Source organism: Megalobrama amblycephala, linkage group LG2, assembly GCF_018812025.1.
Source record: "Megalobrama amblycephala isolate DHTTF-2021 linkage group LG2, ASM1881202v1, whole genome shotgun sequence".
Lineage (NCBI taxonomy): Eukaryota > Metazoa > Chordata > Actinopteri > Cypriniformes > Xenocyprididae > Megalobrama > Megalobrama amblycephala.
Window position 1 is genome coordinate 41,556,674 of NC_063045.1, and position 13,028 is coordinate 41,569,701.

The 13,028-nt window shown below is 36.5% G+C and overlaps 1 protein-coding gene across 1 annotated transcript; it reads left to right on the forward strand.

Moving 5' to 3' along the window:
• The first annotated feature begins 705 nt into the window (after positions 1–705).
• Positions 706–10,845, forward strand: senp5 (SUMO specific peptidase 5). Its single transcript, XM_048176182.1, has 10 exons — positions 706–881; positions 2,223–3,048; positions 3,133–3,238; positions 4,298–4,445; positions 4,551–4,598; positions 6,574–6,651; positions 6,942–7,079; positions 7,150–7,233; positions 7,322–7,372; positions 9,349–10,845. Exons 2-10 carry the CDS (start codon positions 2,361–2,363, stop codon positions 9,481–9,483), a joined length of 1,476 nt encoding a protein of 491 aa, XP_048032139.1. The 5' UTR covers positions 706–881; positions 2,223–2,360; the 3' UTR covers positions 9,484–10,845.
• The last annotated feature ends 2,183 nt before the right edge of the window (positions 10,846–13,028 follow it).

Sequence of the window (13,028 nt, forward strand, 5' to 3'; positions counted from 1 at the left end):
AGACTCCAGAGAACATTTCTGCACTGGTTTGGTTCCGATCAGGTCAAAAACCTAGGACTAGTTCGCAAAAATAGGTTTAAAAAAAATAAAACAAAATACCCTAAAATGTGCTTGACAAAACACTTGAGCCTAGGCCTAACGGTTCAGGAGTTATGAGCCACTTCATACTTTTGACTGCTGTAGCACCCCCCATCAGGCCGATCAGGGCGAGCCTTGGTGACGTTGTTGGCGGTATGAGTATTACCAGCCCTCAAAGTTTCAAGTCTCTATGACTTACGGTTTGGTCTGCCCGATCAATTTTAGGGGAGAATCCTTGGAAAATTTAACAATTACAATAGGGTTTCAGCGCTACGCGCTTGAACCCCTAATAATTAAGGGCAACACAAATAGAATTTGGTCTCACTGCTGTTTGTTATTAGACTGTGATACTGTATGAGGAAAACAGAAAAAGTGGGCTTATTGCTAGAAAAAAATAGACTACATTTATGAAAATAAAATTTGTTTAGAAACAAATTGATTATATTTACTTTTGAAGAATTAGATTCAAAATATACAAGAATAACTCTTTAATGTAGGCCTAATACAAAGTCCATATTAGGCCTATTATTAGACATGTTGATGTTGTTTCATAGTTGTGATTTTTGACAACTAAAACCCTTTCCATGTATGCTGGCAAAAAAACCCATCATTGTCTCCTTACCGCTAGATGTCGCCAAAAAAACTGCGCGTGACGTCATTGACATGCGCCGCGATCGGTCTGCGACCAAAACAACGCCTGATAATATCACTTTTAACGATATCATTGATAATGGAATATTGATCGGAATTTATTCGTACTGCCTTAAAGGTCCTGCATACCTCATTCTTGAGACCGACACACGGTGAGACTCTAAATCACAGGTGTCTGCGCCCTTTGTTTGCGAGGTTTCAAAAGATAGACTTGGTGGTTTTATTGGATTGCTAAATAAATTATCTGATCTGAATAATTGATTATCATTATCACACTTAAGATTATTTATGCGTTTAACCGCGATGAGGGTGTTATGCCTTATATGCATTCGAATTCCAATGCAGTTTCGATCAGAAAATAGAAATCATATTTTTTTCCCTCATATTCGTAAGTAAATCATTCTGTCCATTGCTGGATGACTGTGATCCGTTGATTTTACTGACTAAACAACACGAGATCTACACTAGGACTGTGGTAATACAATCCAACATGTACATCGGTGTTCTTCGAATTATTCAGTTAAATACCATGGTTCACGATTATAATAATCATTCATAGCATATATCATGGTGTATCAAACTCACAAAGCATTACCATATGAAAGCATCACTAAACCGTGTTTTTGAACATGTACCATGGTAATATAGCATATAGATATAACGTTATATGAATATGGTGAATCTTCTGTTCGACAGTATAGCCTCCATGTAATAACGCACCAAATATATTCCCTATTTCTTCATCAGAAAACATGCAGACAATTGCACTGAGCAGCAAAATTGACACAGCCAAAGTGCCAAATGCGATTAAAAATCTGTTGATGCGAAAGAATAAAACAAACAAACTCAGGGGTTTCTCACTCCAGAACTCCATGAAGAAACATGTAAACAAAAACAACAACAACAACAACAAAAAACAGAAATAAGCCATCAAATTATTTTTCAATGACAAATAGACATAAGCTGGGGATACACAATAAGAAATATTTAAATTGCATAATAATTGAATGTACAGTAGAGTTAGACATTTGTTTTGCAAAATTTACTTACAAAGTTACTTGTGTGCATGAAATTGTTTGCACTTGAGTAAAGTTGGTTTTATATTCGCGCATTTGGACTTCTGATAAATTCTGACTTTCCAATAAATGTGCAATAAATTAATGTTTGCGAATTTTAAGCAGCGACATGATATTGACAACCAACGATTGTCAACTTACAACATTTTTCACAGTCGATCAAAATAGGCAAGTATTGTTTTAATGGCATATTTACTTGTGAATGTCCACTGAATGTCCAATGTAGTGTGATTAACAAGGCTATTGAATACGGATGTCCGAATGTGCGAATATAAAACCAACTTTACCCAAGTATTGTTTGCATAACCTAATAGTTAGCCACACATTACTTTTTATGCTTCTGCAAAATACTGACTTTACACAGTTTATAAGATTGATCAAATCACTATGATTGTTTTACTCTTGTTCCTTCAATAGACCTTTTAAACAAAATTAGAAGAGTACGTCCAAACAGACAAGAATTCCAGTTCCAAGATCCAAACTTTCGATGGTGGAATCTTGCTAAAAACACAAAAGGGGGGAGAGGATCCCGGGAGGAATGGGGTAGAGTTTGCGATGAGGGTCCCGGCACCAAACAGCTCCGATCGGGCAGAATCAGGCTCAGGGGAGATGCCTGAAAATGGACGCTCCAGGAGGAAACGGGTGCCGAAGATGTGCGACTGCTGTGGGCCCAACGGCAAGCCCCATGTTCCAGGACATGAGCAGGTTTCCAAGAAACGTGGCCGCAAGAAAAAAGAGATGGTGAGCCAAGAAGAAGTGGCCGCGGAGGAGGTGGTGAGCACATCAGGGGTTGTAACTTTGGAAGCAGACGCAGTGGATGCAGGGTCTGTGTCTGAGATGGAGGAGGCACCGTCTCCCAGAGGGAAGCCAGACTTTTCCCAAACTGAGAGTGCGAGTGAAAGCACGGTCATGGTGAATGGCTTGGAGAACAGTGTTCATACTGACTGTACGCATCCCAGTGACACCAAAGAGCTGAGCAGTTCTGAAACACTGAATGACTTGATGAAGAAACCCTCAGATTCTTCCTTGATCAGCGCAGAGCCGGACCTTTCCGCTCACAATGATGCCATGGAAACCGAGCCGCCCAGCTTGTGCGCTAATGTAAACAAGGCTTCCTGGGACCACCACTACTGCAAACCCCTCGCTGGGGAGAACAGAAGCGACTCCACGGAGGGGACAGGCCACGCGTCTGCACTTCCTCCTGTTGAATTTACAACTGAGGGCATCATCGAGTGTATTCATGGTAGTGTTTGGTTGATTTCGACAACTTCTGCTGACATGGTGTTGTTTTTTGTTGCTAAACATGATTCTTTTTTTTTTCTCTCAGAATTCCTTGAGCAGTTCTATGGGAAATATGGAAGCTTCACCCCATTAAGTGACACTGATGTCCTTGATCACCTAAATAAGATCTTTCAGTCTGATCTAAAAGACAGGCAAGTTCAATCCCTAATTAATCTTTTTTTCCCCCACATTGACAATGTTAATACCCTTTTCTGGCACTTTCCACAAATAATGTACAAAATCAAGTCCAAAATATGTGTTTTTCAGTGAATATATCAGTGAAAGGATGAACTTAACCTTCAGAAGGACCTCAGGATGTCAAACTAAATGTTATAATTCACATGTATTTGGTTTGAGGTTTGCAGTTCTTTGCAAAAACCTGTTACCAAAATTTGGAAACCTTTTTTTAATAATACCTACACTACTTCAGTAAATTAATATATATATTGTTAGCAGGGATGCATTTAATTGATCGAAAGTGACAGTAAAGTCTTTTACATTCTTACAAAAAATTTTATTTGAACTTTCTATTCATCAAAGTATCCTGAAATAAAAATGTATCATGTTTTCCACTGAGAAGCTGCTGTTTTCATCATTGATAATAATCAGAAATGTTTCTTGAGCAGCAAATCAGCATGTTAGAATGATTTCTGAAGGATCATGTGAGACTGGAGTAATGATGCTGAAATTTCAGCTTTAATCACAGAAATACATTACAATTTACAACATATTCATACAGAACAAAGACATTTAAAACTATATTAATATTTCACAATATGACTGTTTTTACTGTATTTTAGATCAAATAAATGCAGACTTGAAGAGCATAAGAGATGTCTGTCAGAAAAATAAAAAAAATCTTACTGACCCCAAACTTCTGACCGGTAGTGTATATTTCCAACGAATGTAACAAATTTATTTTTTCATGTGGCTTTGGTAGCAAGATTATATGGTTGAGCTTGACAAAAGCTGTCAACAAATTGGGAAAAGGGTGATTTGATGCGTTTAAATCAAGCCACCTCTGATGAAATGTTAATTTCATGTTAGATTATATTAGATATGTTAGATAAACTATACTTTTCACATTTCAAAGAACGTGGGATTTGTGGCTCCATTCATTTTTAAAAAGTAATGTAACACCAATTTGTTCCCTATCTGTGCACTTGGGATCAGTGCGCTAATGTCACTTTATTTTCTGTATATTTCTTCAGGATGAAGCTGATAACAACTGAAGTGGCCAAGTACAGGGCAGGTCTGGCCTGTGCTCCTATGCATTTCTTCCAAGTGACCTACAACAAGCACACTTTGACCTTAGATGACCTTTCAACACTTGATGACCAAAACTGGGTGAATGATCAGGTAGGCTTTTAAATCTATATTTATAAGAAGTATATACATGTCATTCATTTCTAAAATGCATTTGCACATCTGCTGGATTAGGATTTGTTATATGGGTTTTTGCAGGTGATTAACATGTATGGAGAATTGATCATGGAAGCTACAAACCATAAGGTAAAAGCATTAATGAGTTTCCTAATGCAGAGTACTAATGCAGTTTATTTCTTGATTATCTTGCTCATCACATTACTTTTCGTTTTATACAGTAACTAAAACTTTTCACTCTTTGTAAGAAAGTGAAAGATTGGAAATTATTAGCAACATCAATAGGAAAAATAATATTTTCTGTTAGTTTAAGCAGAAACTAATAAAAGTAAAACAAACCTTTAACGTTTTAATAATTAAGTAAAACTAACAGAGTTGTAGGCTATAATTACAAAAATTGCAGACAAAGGCGATTATCAATAAAATATTTATTAAAATCGCCCAGCCCTGGTGTTTTTTTTACACATTACAGTCAGATTGTGGAGAGAATTTTTCAGTGACCTTTTTATGAGATTACAGTGGTATACCATAGACATTTTGTGTATTATGATTGGGTCAATGAATCATTCACTCATCTGATTCATTCAAAAACAGATTTATTCAGGAATAAAAAAACATTAGTGTGTTACTCTAAGACATGCAATGTTTGTTCCATTGATGGAGCAAAAATCGCTAAAGTAGCTGACAATATTGTGTCTTAAATGTAAATTACTCAGTATTAACTTCTTGTTTATAAAAGCAATATCACAGCTCACAGTCGTGCTGCTGTTCTGAATGTCAGTTTTGCTTTGATTACCTGCAGCCTTGAGTCTACAATCGCATCACAACTGTACTAATATTCAGAACAGCGGCACAATTGAGAGTGTGATATTGCTTAAATATCTTGTGTGATATTGCGTAAATGCCAAAATAAAGTTTAGTCTAAAAGTGTGAAGGGTTGGATTCTGGAATCCACTGCCGCTTCAATATATATCTTTTGACTGATTTATAATCAAGTTATTAATCAACATTTATCCTTCTAAAATTCAGTTACTTGAATGACTTCTTCAACGTATGTTAAAGCATTTATTTTCCTTCAAACACTAGAGAATGATGATGAATATTGTTTGTACCTCTCACTGAGAGAAAAATACAACTTATCAGTATGTTTTGGGAATCTTTCCTGTTTATAGTTTAAGCCTGGGCCAACTTCAACCTTAAAGAAGCTGTGAATCAAGTGTATCTTTGTATGTGCGCTGTGAATCAAGTGTATCTTTGTATGTGCGCTAAGTGTTCTGTACAGGTCCTTTATGGGTGTGGGTGGACAACTAGCATTCAGACCCCTTTGTCATGATCTAGTAGGACGTCCTGTACCTAAATCCAGGGTCCGAGCGTCAGAAGCGTGATGGATGGAGATATGCTTCTGACTATCAGTCCATGTGTGGAAAATTACTAACTTTGTCTATTTTTCTTAGCCAATCAGGATCGCTTAACCAAAAGAATGATGTAGTTAATGGACTCTGTTAGAGTATAATTGCTGTGGAAATGTGAATGTACGCAGAGTGGCCTACGAACTCCTTGTGAGACTTGAAGCTGGCTTCTGCTGATGAAACTGCAAACTATTCTTCAGTAAAATATTCTTCAATTTATTTTTTTAAATTCTGACTCCGGGTCTTCATTCATCATATCTGGTCTTTAACTCTAAAACTCCCCTACAGGTGTGCTTAGTCTAATTAGCAATATCTTGGCAAAATTTCGCTTGCAAAAAATGTATGTAGTGTAGGGATGACACTTTCGAACCAAGCAGCTTTCTTGGTTAGTTAGGCGAATCCATGCGACCAACTTGAATCCGCTGCGAAGTCTGCATGGGGAAATCTTTTGCCCTCACACAAAATTCCTGATCGCGTGGATTCCTATTAAAATTACTAGATTAGGTAAGATTTCTAGAGGCTATACATGACTGGCAAAAAGGAATAATAATAATATAATAATAATGATGCTTGGCCTCTGGGGTTTCTGTATGTTTGGATTTTTTTTTTTTAAATGTTTCCAGTTCTCCTTTGAAATTGTAGTGGTGTGGCTCTAATGTTGCAAATTACTTATTATTTTATCTGTCCTTTTCTAGGTTCATTTCTTCAACAGTTTTTTTTACCGACAGTTTGTAGCAAAAGGTTATGAAGGAGTGAGACGGTGGACCAAAAAGGTGAATGGCACAGCATGCAAAACATCACATATAGATTAAATCTCGAATCTCATTTGTTTTGTTTTGTGCATGATAAATACAAAAAAAGATATTATGAAGGACATTGGAAACCAAACAAAATTGGAGGCTATTGACTTCCTTTACATGGGCAAAATCACTTGAGACATTTCTCAAAGTTATTATATGTCTAATAGTTTTCTTTCTAAAGAGTATGGAATTTGTGCCACTAATCCTGGCACACAAAATTGTGGAAAGTGGCTAATATCTAATTAATGTCTTAATGTCCTCAGGTTGATCTGTTTTCTAAGACATTGATTCTGATTCCTCTTCACCTGGAGATCCACTGGTCGCTCATAACCGTGGACGTCTCCAAGCAGAACATCAACTTCTATGACTCGCAGGGCATCCTGTTCAAGTTTGCTGTGGATGTGAGTTCTTTTGAACTGTGATTTAGACTGAAATCCTGACATAAAGCTGATGTGTGACTCTTATCCACAGAACATCCTTAAATACATCCTGGCAGAAGCAAAAGAGAAGAAGCAACTTGTCTTTCAGAAGGGCTGGAAGATGGTCGTCAACAAGGTCTGTCACATGAGCTTTAATTAAACGTTTCCTGATGCTCCGAATAAACACAGTGAGAGCTTTATTTTTGATTTTGCTCTCTCCACAGACCATTCCACAGCAGAAGAACGACAATGACTGTGGAGTTTTTGTCTTGGAGGTAGGGCTGGGTTATGTGATATATTCAATTCAGTTCAAGTTTATTTGTATAGTGCTTTTCACAATACACATTGTTTCAAAGCAGATTTACAGAAAATGCTTGTTTCAGTAATACAATCAGGAAGTATTCTGCTATCTGTCAGAGATGAGTGTATCAAAGTAATGTTTATATGGCAGTAATATACAGCTATTAATATAATTCTAGTTATGTGGTTAGTAAATATCATGCATTCAGTTAAGCAGACATAAGGAATGTGTTCGGCAGCAATTACAACTTGTGCTTGTGATGATTACAATATACGATATGATAATGTTATTATATACACATCATGCCAGCTGTGCTATAGATTTTTCTATAAGTAAATATATTTGCATGGCTATCAGTGGGCAGGACTGCTTTACGTTATACAAGTGTGATGAAGACAGAAATAATGCAAAAATACAAAAAAGATGTCTCCCAAACAAGCTAAAGGCATAACAAATGTTGATTAAAAATGTCAGTTTGAATGACACAAACATCCAAATATCGTCGATTTGACAGAAATTTTTGTTGCAATCTCTGGACAACCAGAAAGATTCTCGCTTTTGGTCACATGTCCAGGACCAATGCTGTTAAATAAAACTGACTTGTTGGCTGCTTGTTTGCATTTTCATTAAAGTGCTCCATTATGCTATTTTAAAGGTTCCTGATTTTGATTTGGAGTCTCCTACAATAGGTTTACATGCATTGCAAAGTCTAAAAAAACTTTAATTTTCTCATTTTATACATTGCAGCATCACTTCAATTCTCAGTCTGAAAAAGGTTTGTTCGAAGATTCAGTCTCTCTAAACCCCTCATTTCCATAAGCCTTTTCTGCTCTGATTGGTCAGATGACCCAGTCTGTTGTGATTGGTCTGCTCTGCTCTGATTGGACAGATGGCCCAGTCTGTTGTAATTGGTTGACTGCTTGCAGCACGTGTCAGAAACCAAATGACTATTACCATATCTGAATTTCAGCTCTGGATCTTCCTCAGCACTTGATACACAGTGAAACGAACAGAAACAATAGTAACAGTTTTAATGTGTCAATCTCATCCTTTACTTCATGTAGAGTGGATTCGCATTTCGCAGTGCAGAAAACAGCGTCTTCTCGACATGAACAACACGAACCAAATTCTTCCAGTCTCAGCCACAACCAAAGTGTTTGAGGGTGGGGCAAAGTAGACATTGTTTTCATTCAGCTAGTGAAGACCATAGACCGGCATTATGCAAATTCGTTACATAGTTACGTATTTTCAGCAGGGAGTGAGACTGGATTTACGGATGACACATTTCAGCACTTCAGAATCGATTCTTTATTTTAGAAGACAGTAACTTTATTTGTCGTGCACTTCGCTTTTTACAGGTACGTCAGGGTCCACAAACCGCGCATGTGACATGAATTTTGTCATCAGCACAGTGTGTGCATACTGTGCGCATGCAGACCAAATTTTCTGACAGCACAGGTTGCACATACATGTTTGTTTTTTTGTTTTTGCACCGATTAGTTTGTCTACAAGGTATCAAAAGTCCCCCAGGGACAATGTTTCACAAAGTAGTTGAAGAAAGAACTGAATAAATGGAAAAGACAGAAATGCATGCAAGCTACAAAAACAATAGGTTGCTATGTGGATGAGAGATTGTGTGAGGAAGTAAGAAAGTATCTGCATTTGTACTGTAGCCTAAAAGATTATAAAGATATGTAATAACTGAGAGATTGGCCAGGTGCTACTGCTCTGTTCTGTCTCCTGTAGACCAGGAGGAGTAGTGAAAGTTGTCAACCGCCTTTGTACGCATATACATCAACTGGAGTATGCTTTGGGCTTAAATAAGAGGGGGGGGGTTCATTAAAATATTTATATTTATCTATTATAAAATTACTTAACATGATATGAGATTGTGGTTATGGTGCCTACCCCCAATTTTTTATCAAACTGAACCTCTTTTTTCTTTTACAGTACTGCAAGTGCCTGGCGTTCATGAAGCCGCTGCTGTTCACTCAAGAGGACATGCCACGAGTCCGCAAGAGGATCTACAGAGAGCTCTGCGACTGCAGACTGTCTGAGTGTTCAAATCAAGACAAAGCCACATAGATTTGAGGACTCGTAGACTTGTGTCTGGATGATGAGCACAACAGGTGGGAATGGACTTCACAGCAAGACAAAGAAATCCAAAGTTTTGGTCAGGCAAAGCTGGAAATTCCCAATATATGAGCCTGTCCAAACATTCCTGTTGGTTCAGCCACTGGAAAGGCTTGCTGGAGTTTTTTTTTTGCAGGTTGCGTTTACCTCTTCGCTTGACACAGCGGTTCAGATATGCCTTTTTCCCAGCGCCCTCAACCTCGAATTTAACGAAGGCTGTGACAGCTTCTCAGAGAACAAGGTGGCTGTTCAGAAACAAATGAGAAAATCTTCAGCAATGGAGAAATTGTTTTCTGGCAACCACAATTGCAAGCGTGTGGATATTTTTTTTTAAACTTATTTTAAATTTCATTTATTGCCATTCATCTTAGAACACAGCCATAACACAGACTACGTGTTTCTAATCAGGTTTCTTTGTGCAAAGAAAATAGTCTTTGCTTTGCAACATGAAACTTGAAGGACTTTCATAGATTATAAATATCATGCCGTTGCTGAGTTACAAGAAGCTTTTATAAAGGCTTTTAATGAATGTACTGTTAAACATGAGAATTCTACTTGTACAGTCAAGCTTGTAACTTGAAAGCAAATTTTGTGGCGAAACCTGAAGTCCTGGACCAGATTTGCTTTGTTAAAATTTGATCAACTTCAAAATATGTTCCAAGTTCCCAGATGTTCTGTGGTTTTTAATGAAAAAGCCACAGGATCGATGTGTAATATCAGGCTGCTTGCTGTAAACCACCGGCATTATTTGACCGTTTTGTTGTTGCAAACTGCTGTTCTCTCAATTCTGAGCACTTTCCGTTGTTTTTCTAAAATGTGTCAGCGGTTAAAATGGTTTTTGTAGCATGTAGATTTGTCATTAATTGAAGTCAGTTAAAGGTCATTTTAAAATGAGCACAGAGTTTGTTGCAGTGAGAGCTGCAGGTTTCTGCCTTTTATTTATATTCTTTTCTTTTTCTTAATGGCGAAGACCGATCTGAAGAAATCATCTAAAACCGCCGTTCTATCATTGGTTAAAACAAACACTGAAGGCTAAGTCCACGCAAAACTTCAGAATGCTGATTGTTGCGGTTGTGATGTGTTTGAGTCACATCATCATCAGTTCTGTGTGAGGAACGTTTTTCTACCTTGTAATGCAGTTTGGTACAAATATGTCAGAATTGTAGCTTTATACTTTTGTCAGTGATCCACCATTCAAGAGAGATACTGTCATTTTAGTTACTTGAAATTTACCAACAAATCATAACCTCAGACTGAGTTTCTGACTACTAGTTTCATCATTATTTAAAAATACATAAAATCATGTTAAATAAATAACCAGTTCTGTGTCTGTTATTGTGTTTAAAAATGCACATAAAAGGAAGCATTTTGGAAATGTTGATTGTCTACCTCTGGAGGTCAGTGTAAATATGTAAATATTTACATATTTGTAAATATTTGTAAATATGTAAATATTTGCATCCCTGTTACCAAAATTTAAATAGTTTAGAATCCTGATTTGTGTTATTTTTTGTGTAATAAAATAGTTTTATATACATCAGAATGGCTAATAGGTTGAAGATTTTGCTAAAATAGCGTTCAGTTACGTTTCATGGTAAAGCTGCATGATTCTGGATAAATTGAAAATCACCATTTTGTTGTTTAAAATAAAGATCATGATTCTCCCACAAATCTGACTAGACAACTAAACAAAATAACATGCAATTTACTAACGGTTCTGAAAAAATGTTAATTGCTGCAGTCTATTTAAAAAATATATTTAATATGAATCTTTTTTTTTTTTTTTTTAAATCAGTTTGAATGAATGATTCAATGACTCAAACATAAAGACTTCACTTGTTTCATTAATGGACATATAATGACCTATACATAACTGCTTTCTCTGGGTCAGAACGCAGATCTGAATTTTCTCTGTGATTGTACTTGTCAAATGTTTAATAGATGTTGCTGAATTGTCATTTAGGAATAAGATCGTGTGGGTGTTTGAATCAAGATCTTTTAACGATTAACCGTGCAGCACTACTTCATGGTAATGATTGAGATTGATGCAAAGCGTGCAGTAATTATTGGACAAAATGTGATGAATTTTAACATCAATGCTGATTATTGTAGCACCAACACAATCTGGAAGTTCACTTTTTTGTGTTCCACTTATACCTTATAACCACAATTTTGTATTACAGTTTTTTCAGTTGCTAACAACAAGCATCGGTCAATACTGAAACCACATTTTCAAAACTCTTCACACATTCAGCAAAATAGAAGTCAATGTGGACCAAACTGAATCATTCATTGCTTTCAAGCAAAATGCATTCAGTGACCACATTTTTCAAAATTCCTGAAAACTTTTTTCATACACTATGTATTTGCAGCACATTTTTTTGATAAAAGCACATCAGAATGATGGTAAACTCTGCAGAAATTATATTAAAATATAAAATCTTAGCAGAATATTTATAATGAAATTAAATAATTACTCCAAACACAACTAAGAACAATTTCATCTCTTACAGTAGTAAATGTTTCCAGCCATCTTTTAATAAATCTTCATAATGATTTTGTTTGGAAACATAGAAGACACATTGGTGGGGAAAGAAGAGTTGGAACCCTCACAGTACTGTACAGCCATCCATCCAATACATCTTCCAAAACGCTTGTCCTGCAGGGTCGTGGGGAGGCTGAAATCTTTCCCAGCATCTTGGGTCATAGGCAGGAAAACACCCTGGACAAATGGCCGGTCCATCACAGGGATGAAACACATGCACGCATTCATAATTACACTCAAACCTATAGACAAACACCTCCAATATACCGTTCCTGTATGTGTTTGGATTGTGGGGGAAACCCTGAGGAAACCAACGTCCAAAGGCGAGAACATACAAACTTCACACAGAGCTGGGACTCCAATACTGAACATGACTACGCTAGACATGTTTTTGATGTTTTGTTTGTTTGTAATTATTGCTTCAGGAATTTCTTTTTTTTTTTTTTTTTCAACTAATCAACTATTTTTCACAAGTAAAGTGAAAAATCATTCAAGCTTTCAAGAGATTTCAAAGTTCATCATTTATGTACTGCTCTGTTGTTTTTAGGTCAGTGTGTTATGAATGCAATGTATGTTTTCTGGATGAGAATTGTTGCCAGAGTTATGGTGGAACAATCTTATTTTGAGACATACAGATGTGGACAAAATTGTTGGTACCCTTGATAAATATGATCAAAATGACTGTAAAAATAAGTCTGCATTGTTTATCCTTTTGATCTTTAATTCATAAAATTAGCAAAAATCTAACCTTTCATTGAAGGAAAAGAATTGAAAGTGTATCACATTATGAAATGTTTTTTCTCCAAAACACGTTGGCCACAATTAGTATATTCTGAGGTATATTCCCAATCATATTTACATTTTTTGTTAGCACACCAGGGTGATCATGAACATGAAGTTGTCCAGCCATGACTTCCTGTTCCACAGGAGTATAAACATGAAAGGCCAAATT

Excerpts from the sequence above, each read along its gene's own strand:
- senp5 (XM_048176182.1), top strand. The coding sequence starts at position 2,361 with ATGAGGGTCCCGGCACCAAACAGCTCCGATCGGGCAGAATCAGGCTCA. Across the intron at positions 6,652-6,941 it reads TGAGACGGTGGACCAAAAAG|GTTGATCTGTTTTCTAAGAC; the intron begins GTGAATGGCACA and ends TAATGTCCTCAG. Across the intron at positions 7,234-7,321 it reads GGAAGATGGTCGTCAACAAG|ACCATTCCACAGCAGAAGAA; the intron begins GTCTGTCACATG and ends CTCTCTCCACAG.